The following is a 27,544-nucleotide window of genomic DNA, read 5'->3' as shown; positions in this document are numbered from 1 at the left end:
TGCTTTACATGTTTGCAAATTTCTTTAATATCTCACTTAATAGAAGACTACCACTTCTGCACTCCATCTGTTGTCGTATGTTGTTTTGGTTGAAGTATATGAAGAAAATCACACAGATGTGTCTTAGAAAACAGAGGAGCAGCCCTTCCAGGTAATTGTGGATATTCTTGGATACTATAGGAAAACTCAATAAGTGGTGATTTCTTAAAGATTAATTGCAATATGAAGTCTGAAACTTAATCAGTGAACTTTTTGTACTCTGATACATTAAAATCCATTATTTTATCTTGCTTTTAAATGGAACTTTTACCCATGCATGCTTTTGTAACATTGTGTATTGAAATACTGGTTCACTGAGTTATCCAGATTTTCCAAATGTTAATGTGTTTCATTATATATACCCCAAAAAATCACTATTAATATCACTACTGATCTCATCAGAAAAAAACATTAAGTGAATCTGATATAGTTTGTATTGCAAAATACAATACTAACAGTTTGGAGCCACTGTTTTGATTCTTGTTGAAGCACCAGAGTTTTACCTACATTGCTTTAGCACCATCATTGAAAAACGCAAGTAACATCTTTAGTATAGTTTTGACCTTGCTGTCTCCAGTATCGGGTCTCAGGCATGCCCAGGGCTCTGCGCAGACCTCACCTTGAGAACCACTGAGGTTGACAATCCCTTGGAAAGTACAACCAGGAGAAACTGAGAAGGCACATTAACATCAGAAACAAATGAGGGTAAAAAAAAAAAGCATAGTTTTAAAAATGACTATATATAATTATATACACATATATGTGAATACACATACACACACACGTCTGAATAAGTGAATCAAACCAGAAAGCTTAAGTTGGAGACTGGAATCCTGGCTTCTTAATAGCTGTGAGAACTTGAACAATTTAATTTTATCCTCCCTATGCCACGGTTTCCTATGTATAAAATAGAAATGATGATAAAAGCACTCCCAATAAATTCTGGTGAGGATTAAATGAGTTAATGTAAGTAAAGTATGCTTTAAAAATGTCTGGCATATTATAAGTTGTGCAAGTGATGTTAGCTGTCTTACAGAATCCCGCCAATGAATATGAAATGGCCCCTTTTTCAAGGAAAACATAAATGACCCAAATTGACTCAAGTATAACATACTGGACTTCGTCGTGTTTTCCCCACCGTAATCTTCAACCACACTCTGCAGCACCTCTCGTGAGCACATCCTAAGTAGATCCCATAGCCTTCCTGCAACTTTGGTTAATGCAAGTCCAGCCCAGCCCAGTTTAATAACCGTCTCACACCTCCCCCAGTTCAGGCCTGACTACTGGCCTGAATGGCAGTGACTAGGAGTCTGTTCTTTAACCTCTTGGCCTTCCCTTCTCTAGGGACCCAGATGATGAATAGGATCAAGGGAGAAACATCTCTTTAATCAACTGAGGGGACAACTGCAGCCGTTTCCTGGTGGTCACTGCTTCTCCCATACATGTCATCTGGAAAGATCCCAGGAGTGGCAGGTGCCCATATGCAGCTCGTTCTGGGATGCAAGACACGTGGAAAACATGGCCTTGGTTCAAACTTTCTGTGGGCAACACAGCTACTGCCCAGGGGCACACCCCATAACCTCTTGCTGCTGGGGTGAATGCCTGCAAGGCACTCAAGCCTGGGTGCTTTACACCATGTCACAGACATCCAGGAAATGTACTAGTGTTGCCACACCAAGCTGAGGGGTAGAGCCTGCTTCACAGGCAGCCCCACTCCTCCTTTCCACCTCTCTCCCTTGTTTTGGGGGATCAAGTCTGCTCCCAACTACTATGGTTATTTTTCTCTTCCTGTAGGTTCTCCCCAATCTGAGTATTTTCTTAGGGCTTCTTGCCTCAACAGCTGCAATAGTGGCAAGGGGAGCCACTAGAGATGAGGACACATGGCTCCCTCACTTTTGATGCTCCCTTCCGCTCCCAGCAATCTCCTTAAATTACACTGGGGAAAGATGGACCTGTGGCCTTTTATCATTCAGGGCAACTGAGAAACTGGGAATGTGCACCCTAGAGAGGAATGGACTTCAGGGAGCATGGAGCTATCATGGCATCTTTGAAGAATATCTGAACGGGAGTGTGGTGAGCTTTTCCTATGTAATTCTGGAGTAAGGAAGGACAAACTGAGGGGAACAGGAACACAACTTTTAATACCTTAGTAACCACTATCAATGACAACTGTCCCGAACTGGAACGTGAACTTCCTGCCACTTCAGAGACAAAAAGGTGAACGTGTATTTGGTTGGGATGTTGAGGAAAGGAACACAAATTAATGAGACTGGACTGAGTCCTCAGTCTCTTCCAATTATTTTACTTTTTTAAATTCAGTTCCAACACAGAGGGAGGTTGAAAAATAATACAATTATATATCATTCTTCTGAGGAACTACCTCTGAAGGGAGAGAAAAGCAAGAAACGGTTGTAAAATAGAAGGTGGGATTTGTTTTTTTTCTCTTTTTTTCAGATGGCAGAGCCCTAAGTATCTTTATAGGCAACAGCAAAGGGACAAGCGAGAGAGGATGCTGATCCAGTGGCTGGCCTCAGATCAGTTCCCCAGCGTTTTGCTGAAAGCAGCCAAGTAAGGCCTGGGAAACCCAGGTGCCCAGGCAGGCGTCCCTGGTCCTGAGCAGCCTTTTCCCTCTCTCTATACCTCAGAAATATGATGTGGTGTATCTGCTGCGAGGTGAAAAGGTTGGGAGGCAACACTTTAGATAATCCTCAAGTTGTAAGAATGAATTTCATCCATTCATTCATTTAAATATGTAAGCACTTTCTCAGGGTGGGGATAAAACAAAGAGCAAGAGATGATTCCTGCCCTCAGTGTTTATTCTCTGGTGGGGGCCTAGGAGTGAATACATTAGAATCTATTGAAGACTATAAATGTTATAGACAAAAATAGGTAGGGAGATGGGGGGGGGGGGGGCGGGATAATGGATGATCAGTAAAAACCTGATGAAACAGGCAACATTGAACCAGATTTCAAGATGGTGAGGGAACAAGCCAAGACTGATATATTCAAGAGAAGAGAGTTTTAAGCAGAAAGAACAGGAAGTGGAAAGGCTCCATGGAAGAAGCATGACTGAAACAGCAAAGGGGCCACTATATGGCCTAATAGGTACTTTAATACTCAGTGATATAAGATATTTGTCAGTGGTTATTTCGTATCAGAAGAGCTCAGCATTTTCATCCAATTATTTTAAAAAGAAAAAAAACTTTATTCAACAACAAAAAAGATGCATGTAAACTGTGTAACACAGTACCTGACAAGAAGGAAACTAAAAAGTTAATTATTACTTAATGGTAATAATAAATTAAGAGTTCCTCAACCTGAACTGGGGGTAGTAAGTCTGACACCTTAAACACTTGCCTCATCCTTTCTGTAACCCACAGCCCTTCTGGATAAGGTTTACACTGCACAGAGCCACAGAAGACCGAGAGCTCCAGTTAATTACACAAGCAACAATACCTATCTCATCTTGTCCGAAAGTTGTAATTACTAATTGTGTTCTAAGTCATGTTGACCTTCAGTGCTAATGAAATCTGTTAAAGCTCAATGAAATTAAAACAAGTCTGAATAATAAGCATCCCTTTATTTGCCGGTGCCATTACAAAACCGATTACATTAGCAACAAAAGTGTTTTCTTGAGTTGAAGTCAGAGGCAGTTACTCCCCAAAATGTTAAGTAAAACAGTGTACAATATCAGTATTAAAATGTTAAATTTTACATTGTCTTTACCACTTTTGATCTTCTGAACAATTTTATTGAGCAAAATAAGATAAAAGATTACATGTTTATTTTATCTTCAGGAATGTAAAGGTCTAATTATTCAAAGAGTTTTTATTATAAAACTAAACTCTGAAGGTGTCTACAGAGTTGGCTTTTTCTCTCTCTTTAAATCAGTAGTCTAACAAGGATTAGAAAAGACAAAACTCTGTTCAGTGTTTCTGACGAAGTAGAAAGGGTGAAAACATAAATAAGGCTTTAATTTGGCAAAATATAATACAATGCCTCCTGTTATCCTTGAATGGTTTCCCAATTACTTCACTCTGTAAAAGATCAGAAAGAAAGAAATTCATTTTAAAACAAAGAAGCAAAAGGCAATCAGAAGACATTTGTCAAACACCAAAAGTATATATTCCATTTGATTTAGCATGGCCCTTTCAACTAGGATCAAAGAACTTATTATTAATGATAATCTAAAACGAGAGAAAAACCTCAGAATTCAGAAGAAGCTTTTATGTGGATTTTAAAATATGTGAGCCAAAACCTCAGACCAAATTGAGAATATAGGGATTTTTAAATCCTATTAAAAACATTTACAAGAACAACATTGGGAATCTATTTTTATTAGTTTTACTCAAAAGAATTGTGAACTATTACAGTGAGTAAGTAGCTCTGAAAAGAGAGACTGAAATTCATAATTCTCCACCCATGAATAAATAATTTAAGTTTCAGACATAGATTTTTCTGAGGTCATATGAAGCTTTCCAAGTCAGATAAAATGGCTAAAAAACACAGCATGTGAATTTTGATTGGATCCTAGTTTGGGAAAATATAAAAGGTATTTTGGGTATAACTGGGGAAACTTAATATGGGTTTATACTGGATGATATTATAGAACTACTGCTTCATTTTTTGGATGTGATAATGGTACTATGGATTTGTAAGAGAACGCCTTTTTTAGGGATGCTGAAGTGCTCAGGGATAAAATGTCATGATACCCAAAAATTACTTTCAAATGGTTTCACATCAACAAAGTATGTATACAGATAAAGAGAGATGAAGCAGGTTAGGGGTGTGTAAATACATTATTCTTTCAACTTTTCTTTGTGTGTGAAATTTTTCAAAATAAAAGGCTGTGGAGAAAAGAAGCAATTAGAAAGTTAAAAAGCGAAGTTATCACTGGCTATCATGTTATCTAATTATAAAACAAGATTAACAGCTGACCAGAAAGTCTACATAGCCCACTATACATTAAACTATGAAGTGCTCTGTAAACACATTACAGAAAATAAAAACCTGATCCATATGATAGTCAAGTGTAGAAATAAAAGCTAAATTTTATCTGGAACGTTAACTCTTATACTTCAATAGCACTTACAAAAGAACTTTTTTCTTTCAGAAAAGAGAGCTGCATCATAAAAAAAAACTGTCAAAGGGAGTAGCAAGAGCACACACATACAAAACTTCACCTGCTTTTTCTGTATAACATCAAGAGCCTCTCCAATTCACTGTTGACAAACTGAATACCAACTTTAGGAAAAAGTCAGAGTTGACTGAAGAAAGTATAAGAGGCTGGCAACAAAGGATTAGGCAGTATGGGGAAAACAGAAAGCAGTGACACGGGGTTCAGAGCACAGTGTCTGAATTAGAGAAAAGTACTGATAAAGAACAGCCCAGTCCCTGGGCCCAGACCACCCTGTTAAATCCCAGCCCACCCAGGTACTAGCTGTGTGACCGTGGGCAGGTTATAGAACCTCTTTCAGTCCATTATAAAATGGGAATCAAAAATGAATAATAATACCACCTACCTACTGCACTGGGTTGTTGTGAAGATTGAATGATAATGACTACATGTTAGAAGCTTGCTCATGCTTAGAGGCATTAATCATCAAGTGTTAGTTATTTAAATCATCGTCTACCCTCCACAGGATTCTACAAAATGGGGCCAAGGTGAGGGAACCTGACAGGGTCTGAATGTCTTGTGTCCCGCAAAATTTGTTATGTTGAGATTCTAACCCCCAATGTAATGGTATTTGGAAGCGGGGCCTCTAGAAGACTCCACTGTCATGAGTAGGATGAGAGGCCTTGTAGAAGGGACCCCAGAGACCTCCCCTGCCCCTTCTGCCATGTGAAGACACAGCAGGAAGATGGCTATCTTTAAACCAGGAAGCAGGTTTCATCAGACACAGACAGAGTCTGCTGGCGCCTTCATCTCGGACTCCTCAGCCTGCACAACTGTGAGAAGTTGTTTAAGTCTATGGCATTTTTGTTACAGCAGCCCAAAAAGACTAAAAAGCTGGGATAATGAAGTTTTCTGATACAGTCAAATATATACTTAGAACACTAAGAAGCCAGATAAATATGAAATGTAAGGAAAAGGAGGTATCTGGGGGGAAAAGTATACTATAAAATACTGGTGTTGCCAGTCCCAAGCTACAACAAATTATTTAAAAAAAAAAAAGTTGGGTAATGGTAGCCTTCTTTTGAGGGGAGGGGGGGAAGAGGGATAGGAGATGGGTACAAAGACTTCCAAAAGAAAAGGAAGGCTGGGGGCGGCCACATGGCTCAGTTGGTTAGAGCACGAGCTCTCAACAAGGTTGCCGCTTCAATTCCCGCATGGGATGGTGGGCTGTGCCCCCTGCAACTAAGATTAAAAATGGCAACTGGACTTGGAGCTGAGCTGCACCCTCCACAACTAGACTGAAGGACAACGACTTGGAGCTGATGGGCCCTGGAGAAACACAGTGTTCCCCAATATTCCCCAATAAAAAAGATTTAAAGAATGTTTAAAATAAGAAAAGAAAGGTTAAGGTTTTACAAATTAAGGATAGAAGATATATAGACTTACCCTTACAGTTCACAGAAATGCTAAGTACTGTGAGTATCTGTATATTAGGATTTAGAAAACTAAATTACTGCATATCCCTTTCATTTTTGTCTTTAAAAATAGCTTTTCCCTTAGTGAATATGTACAACATTACCTTAAACAATTCATATGTACTTACACTGTATACTAAAAAGAAGTTTCTTGATATCAGATTTTAACCTATTCCCTACATTCTGATTAAAAAGTTTATATTTACAACTTAATCATCCAGTAGGAGTTTTAAAAGAGTTCACAAGAGGAAGAATATATTGATTGAGCAAAAATAATGGCTGAAGTTAAAACCTGAAAGGAACACAAACATTTAATGAAGAGCTGTGGGAACCAAGGGATCTGTAAGGAAGGGTTAGCATTGTCAATGCTGGGTAAAACCTACGGAAGGGAAGAGTTCTCAAGTGCCTGGTGCACCACCACCTTCATGCACTCCATCCTTCACTTGTCAAATTTGGACTCATGGTCGTCAGCTGACAAAAGAATGCTGAGTTATCACTCAGAGAGCTGCCTGCCAAACAATATTCGGTTTCAGCTGTATTGCCAGAGTATATATATTTATTTTAGCCAATTACCATAATTTTATAAATCAAGTAGAAAAAAAACCCCTGAAAAATAAAAGTATTATTACCAATGATCAATGTAAATGTCAAATTTAATAAGATTAAGACAAATCTGGAAACAGGCAAGCCTAGGATGGTTCACAAGACTTATTATGAGCATCCCATGTGTTTGGCAAGAAAAATACTAAAGAACACCTTTGAGATGCTGGAGAGACACTACAGACGAAACCTAATGACAAGAGGTAATAGGAGACCTCATAATTTTTTAAGCTCTCAGAAATGAAGCCCTTCCCTTTTAACATAAAGGCCTACAGACAGACTTCAACATATTTAGCATATTTCCTAACTATTTTCAGTATTTATTTGCAAAAGGACAACATTTATTAGCTCTTGCAATTAGGAAATCACTAATGACCTCAGCAAAAAACGGTTTCATTGGAACGGCAGGAAGAGAAGCCATTTTAGAATAATGATGAAGTTAATAGCAAGTAAAGAAGTAGACACTGTGAGAATAGTTTATTTCAAGAATCTTTGTTGAACAGTAAAGTAAAAAATATAGGGTGGTAACCTAAAGGAAGTGCATGGTTAAAATAAGACATTTGAGCATGTTTTCAAGACGTAACAGAAGGAGCATGTGTAGAGAAGAGAGTAGAGCTGAAGCCATGAGAAAAGGTGTTTCAATGTGAAGTAGGAGGCACAGTTATTTCCCAATTTGGGGGAAGGGGAATAAAGTGGCAGAAGTGTAACTCTAGGCAACTGAAAGGTCAGCTTACTAAGGCTAGAAGACTAAGGTATAATTATTTTGCTGACAGGTTAAGAAAATGAGCTGGGTTTATGTGAAAATTCTTAAAAGTAACTGATGTGAACCAGCATTTTAAAGGACAACGTATGCTATGGCAGGCCAGAAGACAATTAGTCTATAAAAGTGAGACAGATTGCCTCTGTAATCAAAATGGTGGTCCATCCCAACTTTTCTAGGACATATAACCTATCCTGAGGCCTCTCTACAGCCTTATGAGTCTTAAGTTTGGGTTCTGAAAGGAACAATTCAGTGATGAGTTCCCCTATGTGTTGCACAGGCCATTCTACTGATCTCTAGGGTACCATGATTATTTTAGAATAAAGAGCTTCAAAAAAAGACTATCTGAAGCATTCAGTGCAAACTGGAATATCCTAATTACCCAAGGCAGTATGATTGAAGTCATTCTTAAAACAGGTAAAACCCAGGAATCAATCAACCAATCAATCTATATTCACCAGCTGAAATACAAGTCATTTTTGAAATATTTTTAACATTCTTTATAATTTTTAATTATAATTGACATACAATATTATGGTAGTTTCAAGTGTAAAACACAATGATTCAAAATTTATATACCTTATAAAGCGATTACAATAAATCTAGCAACTGTCACTGAACAATTATAGAGATATTACTGACTCTATTCTCTCTGTCTGTACGTTACATCTCCACAAGTCATTTTTAAATGCCAACAAATCTGAACTTTCCCAAGTAATATGGGCAATAAAATTTCATAACATGGGTTGGTTAATTATGGGTGTATTTATCTTCAATTAAGACTTACTTCAGAAGTTAAATAAATGGATTTGATTACCTATAAGCAAACACAACCAGCTTCCAATTAAAAGAAATTGTGATGATTTGATTTTCAGTTAAGCATCTTAACTTGGTAAAAACATTACAATCACTTTAGTATACAAAGTCCAAAAAAAACCCCACAATAAACAACCCTCACAGAGATACTTTACCAGAACTAAGATCAGGATAAACTAAAGAAGCAGCTGCAGACATGGCAATGAACAAAACCTAGGTAAACAAGTCAGAAGAGCATCTGTTTTACATAAAGGGCAAACGAGGCAAAGATATAGGGATTTTTGTTTATTTTTCCCCCTCCAAGGTACAAGTCCAAAATATATACAAGATGGAAATAAAACTCCAAGAAAGCGAAAGCTGTCATCTGAAGTTCTGAAAGTGATAAGACTGAATATTTCCACTAGTGCAATGACAGGTCCTATACTGATGGTAAACACACTGCACACACCTCTCGTGCATACACTACATCAATTACCCACAGATAGACTGCAATATTTCAGTTATTCTTACCTAATACCTGGTAGTGTTCTTTCTCCTTTGTGAGCTCTTCGTTTACTGCCTGAAGCAACTGCTGTAACTGTGTTACAGTCTGATTTAGACTTACAGACATTGTCTCCTTCTCAGTAGACCCCTAAAAAGAAGATAGAAGTAATGAAAAATTCCAAACACAAGGAAAGGGCATTTGCAACCAAAAACTAAAAGTAATTTATTGTTGTTTTAAATATAAACATGAAAAATCTGGAAAATGACATGAAAATCAGGAATAAAAACCACATAGAGAAATAGTGTTTGCTACCTAGTGGTGCAAATTAGTTTGCACCAGAGAAAGCAATGTCATAATTTTTGTCACTGGGCCACAAAGGGAAAAAATCTAGAATCTATGAATATCAGATACAAATCCATTCCTTTCAGAAAAAAAAATTGCAAGACATCAAAGGAGAACACATTCATAACAGTAAAAATAAGAGTAAACATATACTGAGCTCTTACCAAGTACTAAGTACTGTTGTGTTACCAATTATTCTAAGTGGTATATATAATAACTCATTCCTTTCAACAATTCTACAAGATAGGTACTGTTGTTATCATTGCCATTTACAAAAGGGGCAACTAAAGCACAAAGAACCTAAGGAATTTGCCTCAAGTCACACAGCTACTAAGTAGCAGGGCAAGGAATTCTAACAGAAGCCATCTAACAGAGTCTATACTCTTGAGCAGTATACTACAATACTTCCCAACACAAACATTAAACATAATATCTCACTAAGCTAAAGTGAAAACAAACTTTAATAACAACACTTCTTCAAGTGTTGTTAAATAAGAGAAAGAGTATCTCAAGGAAAAGATGACTTTCAATTAAGAATGCAACACAACTGATAGAAACAACACAAAGGCATTTTTAAGTCAGAGATGGATCTTGTATATATTTTATTCTTCACATAATTCATAAGGTAATGAGCTCAGAAATTTGAGGTTAAATACATACCGTTTCTGAGGAAACATCACTATTCTCAATAACAGTAGTATCTCCAGCAGCTTTTACTATTTTTGACTGGATAAGATCCAGTGACTGTTGAGCCTGTAAGAAAAGCAATAAGGTAGCATCCAAATACAACTGATAATCAAATATACACAAGAAAAAAATGAGTGATTTTCTTACATATTTTGTACAAGATTAAAGGTCTTCTAACAATACAATGTAAAGCCAACCTATTCCATTTTTTGCTCCAAAATGAAAATTGCTTCTCCCCCCCAGATTACAAAAACACATGGCACACTATTTAAGCAAGTTCAAACAATACACAGTTGATATTTAGGTTAATGTTAGTCTAGATCAGGGATCAGTCAAATCTAGCCACAGCCTGTTTTTGTACAGTTTTTACATATTTAAAGACTTATGTTGAACACAAAGAAGAGTATGTGAGACAAAGCACATATGGGCCACAAAATCCTAAAATAGTTTGCATCTATTAGATCCCTGTTCTGTACATATATGGGCGAACAGTAACTTGGCAGAAATTTTTATATAAATGGTCTTTTAACATACATGCTGTTTTATACTTGCTTGTTAACTTTTTTTATGTCAATAAATATTACATGCATTTCCAATCAAATGTTGCACAATATTTCTATTATAGATATGGGACGGTTCACTGTAACCTACTATTGGTGATTTTAGCCATCATAACGTGTCACATGGCCAAAATAATTCTCCAGATAATCCACCAAAAGAAAACAGTTTATTCGAGAAAAGAAAAAGAAATGGAACCACCAAGGGGTGCAAACACACTCCTGCCTGGAGGGCAGTCCTCTGGCAAGCAGGAAAAAAAAAGGGGTGGGTGGGTGAATGCAGACCCAACATGGCTTCTTCCCTTTATTTCCACACCGCCCCCCCTCCAGAGGTTACCACAGAGTTCAACAGGAAATCAAGACTAGAGAGCCAGCAAGGGGTCCAGCTCCACCCATAGTCCTCCCCTCTCTATAGTTAAGTGTCTTAAGATGTCAGTTTACTTTCAACACATGGCATATCCATTACCTTTAAGCACCTGTTTAGTATCCTTAAAGTACCTTCTGAGAAACTAAACTGCTAGGCTAAAACTGCATGTTTTATATTTTGATCAAGAGGTCAAAAATTAAAATCACTTATCAAGAAAATCAGATTGTTCAATCTTGACAATGTATCATGTACCTAAGTTTGAGCTCTAAAACAAACTTAAGTTTCCATTTTATTTACTGGTAATACTAACACCAAAATAATGCGAAGCAATTCTGGATTCCTAGACTTTTGCATAACAATTGTAAGCTATAATCATACAGAATCAACAAAAATATTTCTTCGAACTTTTGAAAAAGTAACGTATTTGTTTTGCTAATGACTGTATCTCCCATAAACACAATCATAGCTCTAAAGCAGCTTTAATATAAGCATACAAATTACACTATCAAATATATTTCAGATTAACAAATATTTTTCAACCTAACGTAAAGAATAAAAAATGCAATCTTAAAAATCGCCTATTATATGAGATTAGGAAAAATGTATTCCTATAAATAAATGAAAAGAACATACTTCTGAAACATCAGAAGTCTGTCTATCTATACATATCTTTTAGGTTCATAAGGACAAACGATTGATTAAATAAGCAAATCTCAATAAAAAAATAGGAATGTTAACCAAATTTTTAAAAAGAATAACTTCAATCAAATTTAAAGTTTAATCTATACTTTATAAAAAAATTAATTATACAAATGTTATGAAATGATGAAGTAAATTAAGAATGGAAAAAGAACCCAAAAAAAATTGTTCTAAAAACTGTTTAACAGCTTAAATTTATAAACAAATTAATATAATGATGCAAAGGAATAAATCCAGAATTAGCACTCTGTTTGCTTAAGATTCAAGGCACAACACGGCACAATGATATGGCACCTTCTGGACAAGCAGTGTCTTACCTTATGCAAGTCACCAGCTACCTTCTGTCTTTCACTTTGTTCAGTTCTAAGTTTTTTGACTGTTTCGTTTAACTGTGTTTTTAACTGTGAAAATAAAGGAACATTACAATTAATTTAATTTGCATCCTTCTTTGATTATGCAGAGATCCCTAGGAGTAAAGAATGAATGAGAAAGAATGGGATCTCTAACAGTTATTATGCACAGTGGATTAGCCAATATGCTGCACCAGAAGTATAGAAAAGCTAAGCAGTGGAGGTTCCCATCTGTAAAGCTAAACATCAGAAAAGCTATAAAACAGAACTAGAGTTTAGAGTAGAAAGCTAGGAATGTAAAAACAAAACCATCAAATTCCAGTAAAGTGCCTTTTACTATTCATAAAGTAGTATATTCATATCTAAAGGCAAATAGTCAGAAATTTTACTAATTAGTTTTTACATGCTTTCTTGACCTATACGGTTAAGAGTCAACTGTTTAATACTTCAAGACATTGAACAGAAGGTTACAAATCTAGTAAAACAAACTTTAAAAATTTAAAGGTTGATTATCATTTAACATATCACTGAAAAAATCAGTGCAAGCTTACACTGGCCTAATTATACCTATAAGTAATGTCTTAAGATATACTTCTCAATAACCTGTCAAAACAATAATAAAGCTCTACAAAACTCTAGTGCCAATATATGTCTCGTCTCCTGATAATTGTTCCAATTAAACATGAATAAGGGAAATGAACTACACTGGGAAAAAAACAACTTTCTTATTAAACTCATCAAGTTAATTGTCATGCCTCCCACCCATAGGCATGACATTCCAAACAGTTCTAGAGACCCAAAAAGAGGAAAGAAAAGATGCTGACATTTTGAACTGGAGGGAGAATTAGTGGAGGACATTCCATTTGGAAATTTTATTTTTAGAACTCTATTTAAATACCCAAATGCTTCCGTTTTTGCTCCTTTACTTATCTCTAATTCGATACAACACAGAAGTTATTCTCTGGCCTATGAACATACAATGTATGTGTAGGCAAACAAAACTATTTTATCTTAAAATGTGGCAAAAGTTTTCCCAAGCAAACAAAGTAACAGAAAACCTAAAATAAAGATTACAAACTCAAGGCAAAAAAACACAAAGAAACAAACAAGAAGAAGTCCACTCAAAATGGCCTTTTGACAGAAGTCGAGGAACAAAAAATACAAAGAGAACATCAGGCTGAATGAAGACTCAACCAGAATCCTGTGGGTTTGATGCTACTGAGTTAGCCACCAAGCACCAAAGTTAAAAGTAGTATTTCCCAATAACTGTAGTTAGAAATTATTTTTTGTAAAACACATTATAAAGTTTATACTGGTGGCACAGCACAGTCCTGATCTGCATAATGTGCAGCAAACATATGTATAAAACTAGTCTTACATTGTAGAGGGAATGATTCAATTAAGGCAAAACGAAAGTGAATAAAACAAAAATTTTATTTAAAAAACAAACAGGGGTGTGGGAGGCTCTAGGTCTACATTTCACAGAGCTCTAATCTGAAAAGTGGTTCCCATAAATCATTGCATAACACAGAAGACCAACCACAAATGAATGAGTTAATAAGTTTTCTTTGGTACATACCATGTTTCCCTGAAAATAAGACCTAGCCAGACAATCAGCTCTAATGCGTCTTTTGGAGCAAAAATTACTGTAAGATCCAGTCTTATTTTACTATAAGACCCGGGTCTTGTCTTATAGTAATTTTTGCTCCAAAAGACGTGTTAAAGCTGATTGTCTGGCTAGGTCTTATTTTCGGGGAAACAGGGTAACAGTAGTACTAACAAGAAAATTCCAAACTGGGCAAAGTTAATTTGAGGTAAAGAGAAAACTTACTATAATCTTCCTAGAGTTTATTCACATACTTTAAAAAAATTTAATCATATGCTATAACAATTTTTAAGTTACAGAAAGACATGATTGTTTTCTAAATATACTACAAAATAGTCATATTTATCTAACAATTAAGCCTGTCACAGTCAGTATAAATTTCCAGAAAACATAAGAATGGAATACAGGGTACTCTATTTCTTTATAAGACATTTAGCTAACTTTAAGTCTACAGTTGTATGATTACTACACTCTAAATGATATGTTGACCGATAAAAAATTTCACAAGCTTTTAGTTATCTATTATCTATAGAAAGACCAGTTAAAATAAGAGGCTGGATTGGATTATTGCCCTTGAATGGAGTACGCATCTTCAACCTTTAATAATCTCCTTCCAGGTTAAAAAAATAAAAGGTCCAGTTAACTATGGTAACTCTGAGAATTTCCATAACTCAGCCAATCTTTACCTGTTTGTTCCATTTATTCACTGAAAATAATGTTGTTCAAGAAATTAGGTTTTATAAAACAGAAAGATTTTTTGAAAAAGAGTTGCAAGCCAAACATGCCACTGTTAGGAGCTAAGAAAAGAAGAATCATCTTAGGAGTCAAGAAAAGAAAGATCATCTTAAGAGTCACCAGAATATGAAGATTATCATAAACTTAAAAAATGCCAAGCTAAAGATGTTAGCAAGGAGGTAAAGTTTGGATGGTGTCTCCACATCAACATAAGTGTTTCCAGAGCCTACTTGATACCTAGTGGAGAACAAGCTTCTTACCAAATTTAGCTCTTCATTCTGTCTTACTGCTTCAGAATATGAATCATCAAGTTTTTTCTGCAATTCAGTCAACAGATCTTTCAGCTGCAATGAAGTTTAGAGTTTAAGATTGATCTCCTTGTGATAGCCCATGTTATGTATGCTACTTGGAAGCTCGGCCACAAACAACTTATATTGAAATATTGTATCACTCTGTTATAAATGTAATTTAAATTGAAAAGGATTAAAAAATTCTACTGTAAGTACCTCTCTGACTTCCGTGACATAGGTAGATCGTTCAATTTCTGCCTTCTCTAGTTCCATTTCCAAATGTTCTCGTTCGCGTCTCAACTAGCAACGCAACAAAGAAGGAAAAGTTAAACACATTTAAGATTTCTTTGCGTGCTTCCTCACAATGGAGTTGACACTTCTGAATACAAAACTGTATCATTTCAAACACTACCCAAGATATTCTTAAATGTATAACAACTGCACCAGCAGATTAAAGAAATCTTAAAACAAAGAACTTAAGACAAAATGAGGCCTTAAAAATGAGGCCATAGTTTTTAAGTCAAACAGTGAAAAACATACATTTTCAATATCTTTATTTTCTCTTCTTAATCGATCTAGCTCTTGTTCCGAAGATGTGAATGACAACTGCATCTGAAATGTGAAACAATTATATAACCAAGTAAACCACCAAGGATATAGAGGCTTCTATTTTCTAGAATGTTAACCAATTAGACATTTCAGAAGTTTCTGAAATGCATCTCATTTAAAGCCATACTAAATTTTAAAAGACCTTAAAAATGAGAGCATCATATTTAACTTGATTTTTGAGGTCAAAACCTATGCCATTTGCATGGTATTATACTAGGCCCAGCTGAAAGAGCTGAATTTTTGAAAAAAACTGATAACTGGCTATATTTAATCTCCAAATGCATCAACATATAACACCATCAGCAACCCTAAATTCTGCACAGGTGGCACAGGAAAATATGAGATGTGATTAAAAAACTACAGTGAATGTTTAAATTAAAAAAAAATTATTACAGTAAAAGACACATTGCCGTTAATCACCCTCAAAATACTCCCCCTAGCTTCGAACACACTTATCCCATCGTTCTGGCCACTTTCTGAAGCAGTTCTGGAAGTCCTCCTTCGTGTCGTTAGTTGCGCTATCTTTTCTGCCTCGATGTCCTGAATCAACTCAAAACGTTTTCCTTTCATGGTCATTTTGACTTTGGGGACGAGCCAGAATCGCACGGTGCCAGAGCCTGTGAATAAGGTGCACGAGGACACACCGTAATGTTTTTATTTGACAGAAACTGCTGTATACCAGAAGCAATGTGTGACACAGCACTGTCATGATGATGGAGAATGAAGTAAAGACACTCATGAAAGAGGACTTCTAGAACTGCTTCAGAAAGTGGCAAGTACGATGGGGTAAGTGTGTTCGAAGCGAGGGGGAGTATTTTGAAGGGGATTCATGGCAACGTGTCTTTCACCGTAATAATTTTTTTTAGCTTAAACATTCACTGTATCTTTTGATCATACCTCATAAGGGAGCAACAGACGCTTTTGCTCCCTTATGAGGGACGCTTTTTACCACATCCAAGTAAATGGGAAAAAAAAATAAGATTGCACAATAACATTCTGGTTTCAGGAAGAGTAGAAGGACTTATGAACCTTTTCTTGACTATTGTATCATGGATCACAATACAATTTTTTAAAATTCATTTTGAACCCCCAAATTCTTTACCTCATGTTATCACACAGTAGCTCTGCAACTTTCAGAGCACTTTACATTTTTTATCATTACCCCTTTAGTCATACTCTAAGTCCGTGATTTTCAATTCGAGTGGGAATCAGAATCACTTGGGGGTTCTTTAAACACAGATTGCTGGCCGTCCAGAGTTTTAGGTTCAGTAAGTCTTGGGTGAGGCCCAAGAATATGCATTTCTAACAAATGCCCAGGTGATGCTGATGCTTGCAGGTCCAGGGCCCACAGTCACACTGCTCTAAGCTCTTCTTTTCAAAATACCTGTTTAATAATCTTTTGTGATTCATCGACCTTAACTTTCCATTTATTTTCTTCTTGCTCCACACTTCTCTGTAGCTTCTGTAAAATTCCTTCCTATGGAAGAAGTACATTTGTAATGAAAAATTCATGTTCTATTGTCATAGCAAACTATTTAAGCCACTAAGGAATAAGTTAATGATTTAAAAATGAAACCAAACATAGATTAAAAATCATTTCCTACTGTTTCTGCAAGGACGGATTTATATTTTTCACATTCTAGCTGTAACAATGTGTGCATTTCATCAGCTTCCTTCAACTTGTGCTCTAGAACCTGCAAAAAATGAAATAAAGAAAAATTCTCTAGTTTTATCAGAGAGTTCTGTGCCTCAAATTTGTTTCAGTACTTACTTACTGGTATATTATAACAAATGGTTTCTAACTATTTTATAATAAAACACTACATTTCAACCTTCTTAAAGAGTAATGAAGCTCAGTGACATTGTTAGTCATTTGCTATTTGCTAATAAAATTCTCTAAGTCTGCTTACTACAAAATATATTAGACAATTTTATAATAAATAGGATTGTTACTCTTTAGCAGGATGGTAAAATCAAAGCAGACTCACATATGAAGTAAGGGTGTAATGCCTATGCTACACCATGGGAAAGGGGATTTTATTAAATAATTCTTTCTTTTCTTGCTTTTTTTTTTTTTTTTAAAGGAGAGCGCAGCTCATTGTGGCCCATGCGGGTATCCAGCAATCTTGCTCTAAGCAACTGCACTAATTGGCCACCCTCAGCTAAGCGGCCACCCAGGGAGAGGGGATTTTAATCTCCCAAATTTCAGTAGTCAAGAATAATAACACATCTAGGTTCTAAACACTCTTAATGATATATTTGGGGATACTTTAGCAAACCAGTTAGTTTCTCCCCACCTACCTCAATTGATCTTTACTTTTTAAATCCAGGCAAAAAGGAGTAAAAGATAGTTAAATATTCAGTTTTAGAAATGATTAATATACAGAGTTAAAGGAATGGCAAACATTAACTTTGCATACAAATCAAATGCAAGGAAGACTTACAACATTTCCACCAAAATTTACACAAAATGAAATCACCTTCTTGTACTCTCAAAAAATCATTAGTCTACTCAAAATGTATCTTTTATCTTTTTTCCCAAGCTCATAAAGACAAATTCTGATTTACTTCTTTTTTTCCACGTTTGGTTAAAATATAGATACTTCATTTCTTAAACGAACCTTAACCTCCTCTGAACCAGAAGTTTCAGTTACACATTCCTTTGCCTTCTTTTCAAATCCACGCAACCATTCACTGTAACTCTGTAGAGAAGAAAAGTAAAAATAATCAATTTCAAAAAGTACCTAAGTGAAACAGGTGAATAATTTTAAATAACCAAACTAGATGGTTATTAAAGAAAGCTAAATAAACAGCACCCCTCTGTAAACTTCAAGAAAGAATATAAGTTGCAAGTTGCACATAACCCAGCTTTGAAAATAAACACTAAAAATACTATGTACTACCATCAAAATTAAATCTTATTTACCCAGATCAAGGATTTTGCAACAGAATTCCGGACTTATACGTATATGATCTGGGCTCAAATCCAGCCCCTCCCACTTACTAGCACCAGAACTAATAGATTTGATCTTTAAAACACCTAGAATGAATAATTTTTCAAAACGTTTTTTCACGTGAACCATTTCTTGAAACCAAGTATTTTGACTTCATAAACTAAAAGTTTAACTGAAGATGCTCTATTTAGAAGATTTCAAATTCTATGAAGGTGCTGCAGGGATTCTGAAAATACTTCAAAAGAAAGATGCGTTATGCAGTGCTTTTAAAATCATAATGGGAAATGATAAGAATACAAAAACATTTACTTGTTTCAACCAACAAAAACTCTGTTTGTCCTGATACGTTCGGTGATGCAAACGTAAGTCGTTATTCTAGTCTATATTTTTGATACTTCTTCTCTGAATTTTAAACTCAGATATTTGTTAGATACTTTAAATCAAATTTCCTTTTATTCCTCTTTTAAGTCCTTGGTTTAGTTTAATCCAAGAAAAAAAGAACAGTGAAATTTCTATTAACTGTTCTAATTTAAAGCTTTAGTTATGTAGCTGAATCAGGATTTTCTATACTCTCAAATCAAAATAGAAAACAAAAAAATTAGATCCTGAAATCACCCCATAGTACAATAGTATAGTACCCTATAGCACAAATTAGTCAAAAAAGCCTCTCCTATTTAAAAACAAAATTACATCCTCATGTAAAAATGTGAACCAAGACTAAATGGACACTATTAAAATCCCACTTAGCTTCAAATACTGGGATTCAATATAAATTAGTCAGCTGAAAAACAGATTTAGTTCTTTAAAGTTTATAAACCTTCTAGGTCATATAATTTAGATGTCTCCTATGCTGATTTGCTTAGCAAAAAAGCAATAGGAAATATTATGATAAAAAAAATTACTTCATGAATAAAAGCCCTTTTATATCTACTAATTATATCATCTTGTCATATTAAATTTAATTATCACCTTATCTCAAGGTAAATACCTCATTATCTTTCATATCTTTGAAACCTAAACTGTTAGACCCTACGTAGCACATAGAAAGTTTAATATATTTCTTAAATCAGAATACATGCAGAAATAGTCAACTTTCAACAAGTGGGTAAACAAAAGCCATAATCATTATCATCACCCATGTCTTACAGTGATTTATAAATATTTAGTGTCGAAAAGATTTGGATGTTGAAGGTAGATAACATTGCAGTTAACAATGAATTTGTTACATTAGAAATTTTAATCCTGGTGATCTTACACAATCTTTAAAGAACACAAATTATAAATCATTAACTCTCTTGGTTCCTAAAATACTGCAAAATAAATACCCAAATTTCATTTCCATGAAGTAATAAAATATAAAGCAGGAATAAATAAAAACAGGTATAGCCACAAAGGAAAAAATATGAACTCTATGAATAACAATCCCTTCTTCTAAGATTAACATAAGCACAACACTAGATCTGGCAATGTATTCATATATTTGCCCAATGCAAGTTATTTCATCAGTTCAACCCACAGTGGTAGGTATCTACTAATTGATCAAACCTGAATATATCCTTAGTGGTTCCGACAGAAACAAAACATCCTTTGCTTCTTGTGCAAGTTAAATGCAGACTATACAGAGATATAATCTAAGAGAACAGGCAGCTAAACTCAGACTTACGCGTACAACAGGCCATTAAGTTTACTGACACCACACCTATCACCCACAGAAAGAGCCAAGAGCTCCTTGGAGAAATAGCTGATCCTAAGTTTGGGGCAGGAAATGTATATACTAGACGATAAACTGGGAACATCTCATCATACCACAAAACAAAGGCGCTACCAAAGCTTAGCAGGGTTGTGTCAAAGGATTTGGCAGCCAGCCTAAAGAAGCTCCAACGGCCACAGAAAGACAAGCAGACCTCATACATCTCCTGATGGAAGTGCACAACGCTGCCCATGAAGTTGTCTTGCCCCTACCTCATCCTGCCCACAAATCAGGCCTCTAGGCTACCAATTTATGGAATACACAAAGGATAAAGTACATACTGGCATGATTGGGATGCAGTCAGCCAAATCCAGAGTGAGAAAACACATAGGAAACCACCGGGTTTTTTAAAAAGGGGGTGGGGAGTTGCTGACAAATACAACGTAATAAAAAAGATCTAAGAGACATCTTAAAAGGATTAAATGTTAACCTTATTTGGGTCCTGACTAAAACAACCTACAATAAGTAGTTATTATTTCATTAAAACAGGTAATTTATGACAATGGGGAAATGTATTGACTAAATGTATAAAATTAAGGATTTTTAAAAAATGTACCATATTTTGCCATGTACAATGCTCACTCTTTTGCCCAAATTTGCAAAGGAAAAATAAGGATATGCATTATATATGGGTAGTATTAATTCCGTATCTGTATAATTGTTTTTAATTTTTTATTTATGCTTATGAGTTAAATGTGTAACTCTAGAAATCAGTAACAATATCCATATGCAAAATAGTACCCTGGAATATGATAATCAGTTTTGTTTAACTTACAACGAATTTGCAATGATGAAGAGTTCTTGGCCTTCAATGACGTGTAAATATCGTAAATTTGTTACCGGTACATAAAATTTCTGGGACCTTGTATCTGTTCTTGTGTTTTATAATTATTTGTTGTATAAAGTTTTTTGTACCACAATATGCTAAATTTCCTTTATAATACAAAAAACAACTACCTAATTGGAAACAAATAAAAATTTGAATTAGGGGCGGCTGGTTGGCTCAGTTGGTTAGAGCTGGTTGGCTCAGTTGGCGAACACCAAGGTCGCCGATTCAATTCCCACATGGACCAGTGAGCTGCACCCTCCACAACTAGATTGAAAATAACGACTTGATTTGGAGCTGATGGGTCCTGGAAAAACACACTGTTCCCCAATACTCCCCAATTAAAAAAAAATTTTTTAAATAATTTTGAATTAAAAAATTAAAACGAAAGATTTTTTTTCTGTGGAAGTGTAGGCCAAAAATATGGGTGTGCATTATACATAGGAGCACATTATACACGTAATCGGTAATCGTTTTTTTAAAGGAATCCTTATCTTTTAGACATATGTATACCGCAATATTTACAGATAAAAATGTTGATGTTTGACTTCCTTCCAAATGATCTAGAAGTGCAGAGTAAGAGCTAAAACAAGACTGTTTGTGTTACTGATTTATGCTACATATCAGTAATTGTTAAAGTGGGATATCGGGCAGATCAGGCTCATTATGCTATTCTCTGAGTAGGTACACAATTTTCCATTAAAAATAAGAAAGACCTACATCATCATTTTAGGAAACTACATGCATACTCACTGACTTTCTCTGACCTCAAATATTCACTGTATTAATTATCTGAATCGAAGCAACTGTTCTCTTCTACTTAAAACACACACAACCTCAAGTAAAGCAAAGTGTTCTATATTATCTTCAAGACTTTTACTTGAAGACCAAAATCTTGAGTTTTGAAATAAAAGAGCTTCATTCATAGCATTAAATACGTTTAATTTAAAAAATAAAGTTTTCCTACAACTATGAAGCGATCACTCAAAATTAAGTTATATTTTGAATAAAGCCATTAAAAACATTATTGGTTTATTAACCATTAAGAATTCTTTCATTTACAATCCTCTAAATAACATATCTCATATAAATTTTGTAGAATACAAAAGTATCAGCTGAATAAACAGAAATGAGTTTTGAATCAATTTATTGATCTTAACTACTCAAAAACACCCTACATTAAAAATGGAAAGGAATCAAGGAATTAGTGCACTATTGAAACCAAGCACAGAGTACAAATGCTGCTCATTCACAACTTCCTGAACAATGATAAAGATGTCATGCTTGAAAATATAAATAAGTCTTACCAAATTAGAAGAGACAGACACCTTTGGAAATAATTTTTTGAGAACTTCCTTAGCTTCCAATTCAACAGCTTCCACATGTTGTTGTCTTTCCTAAAGCAGAAGATGAACCAAATCAAACTTACAAGATTACAGAATTTAAACATTTTTAAAAAGGCTATGTATGGTGTTTTAAGCTCTAAGGAAGGGAAAAAGTCATAGTTTTTAAAAAATTCATCTTAATAGTGACAAACATTAAAATTTCTCATTATAAATGTCAAAATACTTCCATAAGAAAAAATCTGCAAAATCTCTAAAGCATCCTAAATAACAAATAATATTTTATCTTAATCAAGCCAAGGCGACATCTGACAATTCTGACACTTTCCTTGCCATTAGAAATCAAGTGATTTGCCTTTCCAGGGAGAAATTTAAAAACAAACAAACAAAAACCCAGAATACACTTCCTGCAGTTGAAACTTTAAACTACATGTACAAAAAAAACAAAAAACAAAAAAAACACTTTCTATAGCTGAAACAAACTACACACAAAAGTATACATCTGGACAACATAACAGGCTTGTTGGCTGGCAAATCTCTCTACAAAAAAAATATGCATCACTGATGGACTATAAAGCCAAAGGATTAAAATAGCAACTTTCATAGTTCCAGCTTCAAGGTCAAGTGAAGCTACTTATGCTAAACAAAGTGTGTGTGGGGGGGGGGAGACAAAATTTGATGTGTGGTACACATGGGAAAAAAGAAAAGGGAAAACTAATGGCATATTACTTCGCCAATGCCAAGCATCAAGATGACAATTTCTGACACTTGTGTATGGACTCTGTCAGCTGTAAATTTAAAGTTAAGTATTACAAACGCATGTCTAAATTTAGTGATTTTAAATTCAAGTCTAATGGTATCAATTAACTCAAAACCACGGTTTGTCAAAATTAGGGTAATGACTTGTTCACACGCCAAAATAAAAATCTAATATTCAAACTATCTCTACAAGACAAAAACCTGACACCTATAAAAATGCACATCTAAACCAAGCCAAGAAAATCATCTCAAAACAACATTTGTGAGTTCAACAGGTGATGAGAAGGCAAGCAAGCTATAAAGATCTCAATCCTATCTTTCCCCCACGATTTAAATATGATCTTGGAAATCTATTACAGATTTAAGATGCACACACTTCAATTTAAGAAAACCTAATAACATGAAAATCTGAAGTTACTCAATAAAATCTAGAGATTAATCATATTCTGTACATACAAAAAACTGTGACTTTATTCAGCATTAGTGGCAGGATTTTTAAAATAGATGTTTTAATGGAGTAGTCAATAATTCAATAAAGTCTACTGTTTTTCAGGAATACACCCACCTAACTGCGTAAAATAAGATACTCATTCAAGGAAAATGTTTAAATGCCAATTCAGAGACAATAAAGAGGTAATTTTTATGATCTGACCATAGAAATGGTAGAGCAATCGCTGAAGAAAATGTGAAAAAGAGACACTGGAACAGAAGTGTTTTGAAAACTTCACAAGGGAAAAAGAATCTAACTAAAGGAAATTAAGTGTCTAACTTTTAACCAAGATGCACAAAGATGAGAAGTTGCTTTTAGTCTGTGGTAACAATTTTAGCTAAAAGGCTTTCATTTGACATAGTAGTTTGGTTGTGGATAGCAACTTCCATTCCACTTTTAACACCTGAAAAAGATCCAATATTGAAAATTGTATAATAATTTCCTTACTATTTTTATCTAAGTGTAATATAATAATATGTAAATTATCTTTCATGTGCACCTGTCATTTATAGTAGCTTCTCAAGAATATTTACTCCTTACAGCACAACTTGTGGTCCTGTGTCAATCAATATCACCTATGCTATCTGAGAACTATCTATAAGGTTGGTGCAAAAGTAATTACGGTTTTTGCAATAATTTTAACCTTTAAAAGTGCAATTACTTTTGCACCAACCTAATAGATCCCATTAGAAATAAAGACTATATATTTATTATATATTCTGTCCTCTGTATGTTACTAGCTATGCAAGAAGCTATCTATCATGTACTTGGTGAAGAGTTTTGAAATATGAATTAATTTTTAAACTCATGACCAAGCACATGATGAAACATAGATAAATTCTAGCTTTCTTTTGAAATCATAATATGCAAGAATGCCTATCAAACAAAGGTGGCATATAACCTCTTGCAGGAATGGCATGATATTCAGAGATCAGTACTTCCTAGGTACCCAGTCTCTTTAACAAAATAAAAGCTAAAAGGTAGCTCTTACCAGTCAAAAACAGTTATAAAAACAAGCAGAAACTATGCCCACTGCTGCCAGAACTGACTGCAACCACTCACAGTGCAACAACAATGCCCTACCTGGCCTAAATTTCTCTGTCTCAATATCTGCCAGCTGTCTCAAGTTTAGGTTTCAGTGAAAGTTAGGGCCAGATGAATGGTATGTAAGTAAATTTCCATTACACTAAAGGAAATATAACTATAAACATATAATTGATTAAAAAAATTATGAAAACTCTAAATACCCTTCAAATGTCACTAAGACTTGCATTTAAAATTCAACAGATTACCTTGGCACAAAAAATACTTATAGAATACTGAACTGAAACATGTAATTAACGAACTTTATTAACCCATCTGTAAAATTCAATACTCCTGTTCCACATTGATTCTTGGTAGGAATTTTCAAAATGCATGACTGAACTGGCACATTCATTCCCCTCAATCTTTGAAAACTACTTCTTTATAATTCATTAGCAATCTTCAAACCCATGGAACTTGAACTCAGGGAGAATATCCTTTACCACACTGAAGATGGGGAGATAAGTGTTTCAGGAGTATTTTACATACTCTGGCCAAGAGAATTATCCCTTATATTAATATTCCACACTAAACATAACACGTGCATCATTACTATCCAGCCACTTCAAAACCTAAAGTTTAATTCTGTTTCTCCTAAGGAACCATCACCAATAACACACCCAGAAGTGACCCTTTCCTTGTGCCTCTTAAGACTTTTACCATTTTCCACTTTGTCTGAGTCATCTGGGTGTGCCCCCAAAACCCTGGAAGAGTTCACTATACACTGTAGGTACACTCTACATGTTCAAATGTACTTAATTCAGTTAGATTTTTTTGGCTCGGGTTTTCTTTGCAGTTTTCTTAACCAACCCAAGTGGCATACACTATCTGGACAAGAGCTTCCATGGAGATAGGTCTCCCAAGACTCTTCAGCTGAAAGCAGTCATCACCAAAGCTCAATCAGGTAATCACAACAAGCTAGCATGCCCAAAATTAAAGCTTCAAGTAGATGAAAAAAGCAGAGATGACAGAGATGATAAATGAGGATGATAAGGAGATTTTATATTTAAATTGCAGTATAATTAAATGCTTTAGTCTGATTTTAAGACAAGCTGCAGATTTTCTCAGTTCAATGGATTGTTTCTAGGAGTCAGCATTACAACCTTGGAAGTCTTGTTCACTTTCTCCTGCAGCATTTTTTCAGTTGATGCCAATGCTTCCATTGCTTCCCAGTTTTTCTCCCGAAGGTCCTAATCATTTTTAGAAAGAATGATTTCAGTTTATCCATTATTGAAAGATTTTTGTTTTTTACTTCATCAATATTTTGCACTGCATTTAAATGCTGGTTACTGCAAAATCATTTCAATGGGAAAGTATGTGCATTAGCAAAAAAAATAAAAAGCAATGTTTAGAAGTTTGAATGAGAAAATAAAGATGCCCACTTCCCATGTTTTAGTTTACGCACCAAATATGCCAGCTTTAAAGTAATTATTGTGCCCATGTGACAGAGGAGAAAGCATTCAAAAGTAAACACACAAACCAAGATTAAAAATAAACACACAAGTATTGCAAAAAGCTTTACATGTGATTTTTAAGCAAGGCCTAATATCACTTGTGGGACTTTCCACTGCAGCGTAACATTTCTCTAAATATGTTTTACTGAATTAACACATTTCAAGTCTACCTAGGAATGACATAGTAACTCACTGTGCTTCCATATCTTTCTTGGCATGGTCAAACGTATATACCATGAAGCAACCTGACAAGAACTGTATGAGCTACTTGATCAAGGCAAACGGGGAGGCTGGAAGGCTATAAAACAGTCTCTTGGAAGATAAACAGAGGTCATTGGAAACAGAGGTCTGAAAGATCTATTCTAACAGCATTTCATTAACAAATAAAAAGGATAATCTGCTATTTTTCAGATTTAAAAGTCTAAACAGATTAAAAACAAAAAATAGAAAGCCAATAATCACCATCTATTGAATTCTTACTTATGTGCCCAATAATGCACTTGGCGCTTCACACAAATTCTCATTAACACTCGGAACAACCCTAAGAGATACTTATTCCCATTTTATAGATGGAGAAACCACAGTTCAGGTAGGTTAAGAAATTTGGTCAAGTGTACACAGCAAATGAAGTGGCAGAACTAGAATGGAGTGACACTGAAATCTGCTGGTTTCCAGTGTCCTGGCCCTTTTCACACACATCAATGCTTCCAGCGCGGCTGCTGCTGCTATATTAGACTGGCATTTACTATGCCTTCTTTATCTCAGAATCCCAGTAAGAAAACAGTTACAATGTTAGCAGTATTTTCGCAAATTCACCTCAGGTTATGTGGCCAAGCGATGCTGTTAGTACAGTAACATTATTCAAACATACAAGGGCAATTAACATACCTAATTTTGACAAACTCAGGGGTTCATGAACATTTCGATTTGTTAAATTAACAAATTAGTGCAAACTCTGAAAAATTTTACTTTCATTAGAAAACACTATCGATTTACTATCAGTATCTCCTTAGATTTCAATAACATTTTTAACTTTGCTCAGTCTTAGCAATCATACTTTTATGTGCAAAAATTCCTTCTCTAGCAAGTATGTTTCTAATCACAGGTATCACCTTCCGGTCACAGAAAACTTAAGAAATTCACCTTAATTCACTATTTATCTGTTCAGTAAGAGTATTAGGATTTATATTTGTTAGGGTACTATCCTTTCTCATTAAGCTTAAATGTATTCAGGTTCTCAGACCTCTAACATGCTCAATTACCAAAATTTGAACCATTTCTCAGTTAAAAAAGGGAAGTTCCAGAAGGTTTTGAAAGACATTATTGAAAATAGTAAGTCTGAACACTGGCATT

At 34.9% G+C, this 27,544-nt stretch overlaps 1 protein-coding gene across 16 annotated transcripts in view; it reads right to left on the bottom strand.

Moving 5' to 3' along the window:
• Positions 1-3,598: 3,598 nt before the first annotated feature.
• KTN1 (kinectin 1) overlaps positions 3,599-27,544 on the bottom strand; it is an 89,092-nt gene continuing 65,146 nt past the window's right edge. For 6 of the 16 annotated variants that reach the window (XM_081049882.1, XM_081049871.1, XM_081049883.1 and 3 more), the window contains 12 exons: positions 25,841-25,927; positions 22,370-22,459; positions 18,154-18,234; positions 17,137-17,226; positions 16,917-17,009; positions 15,464-15,535; positions 15,140-15,223; positions 14,894-14,977; positions 12,260-12,343; positions 10,293-10,385; positions 9,317-9,437; positions 3,599-4,076 (listed from right to left, as the gene is read on the bottom strand). In XM_081049882.1, the coding sequence (XP_080906008.1) occupies positions 4,072-4,076; positions 9,317-9,437; positions 10,293-10,385; positions 12,260-12,343; positions 14,894-14,977; positions 15,140-15,223; positions 15,464-15,535; positions 16,917-17,009; positions 17,137-17,226; positions 18,154-18,234; positions 22,370-22,459; positions 25,841-25,927 (984 nt within the window). In that variant the 3' untranslated portion in view covers positions 3,599-4,071. The remainder of the gene's footprint in view (positions 4,077-9,316; positions 9,438-10,292; positions 10,386-12,259; positions 12,344-14,893; positions 14,978-15,139; positions 15,224-15,463; positions 15,536-16,916; positions 17,010-17,136; positions 17,227-18,153; positions 18,235-22,369; positions 22,460-25,840; positions 25,928-27,544) is intronic. The other 10 variants (XM_081049884.1, XM_081049874.1, XM_081049885.1 and 7 more) reach the window with 3 other exon arrangements.

This window comes from Rhinolophus hipposideros (assembly GCF_964194185.1).
Source record: "Rhinolophus hipposideros genome assembly, chromosome: 5".
In the NCBI taxonomy this organism is placed as follows: Eukaryota; Metazoa; Chordata; class Mammalia; order Chiroptera; family Rhinolophidae; genus Rhinolophus; species Rhinolophus hipposideros.
This window is presented reverse-complemented; position numbering and strand designations above follow the sequence as displayed.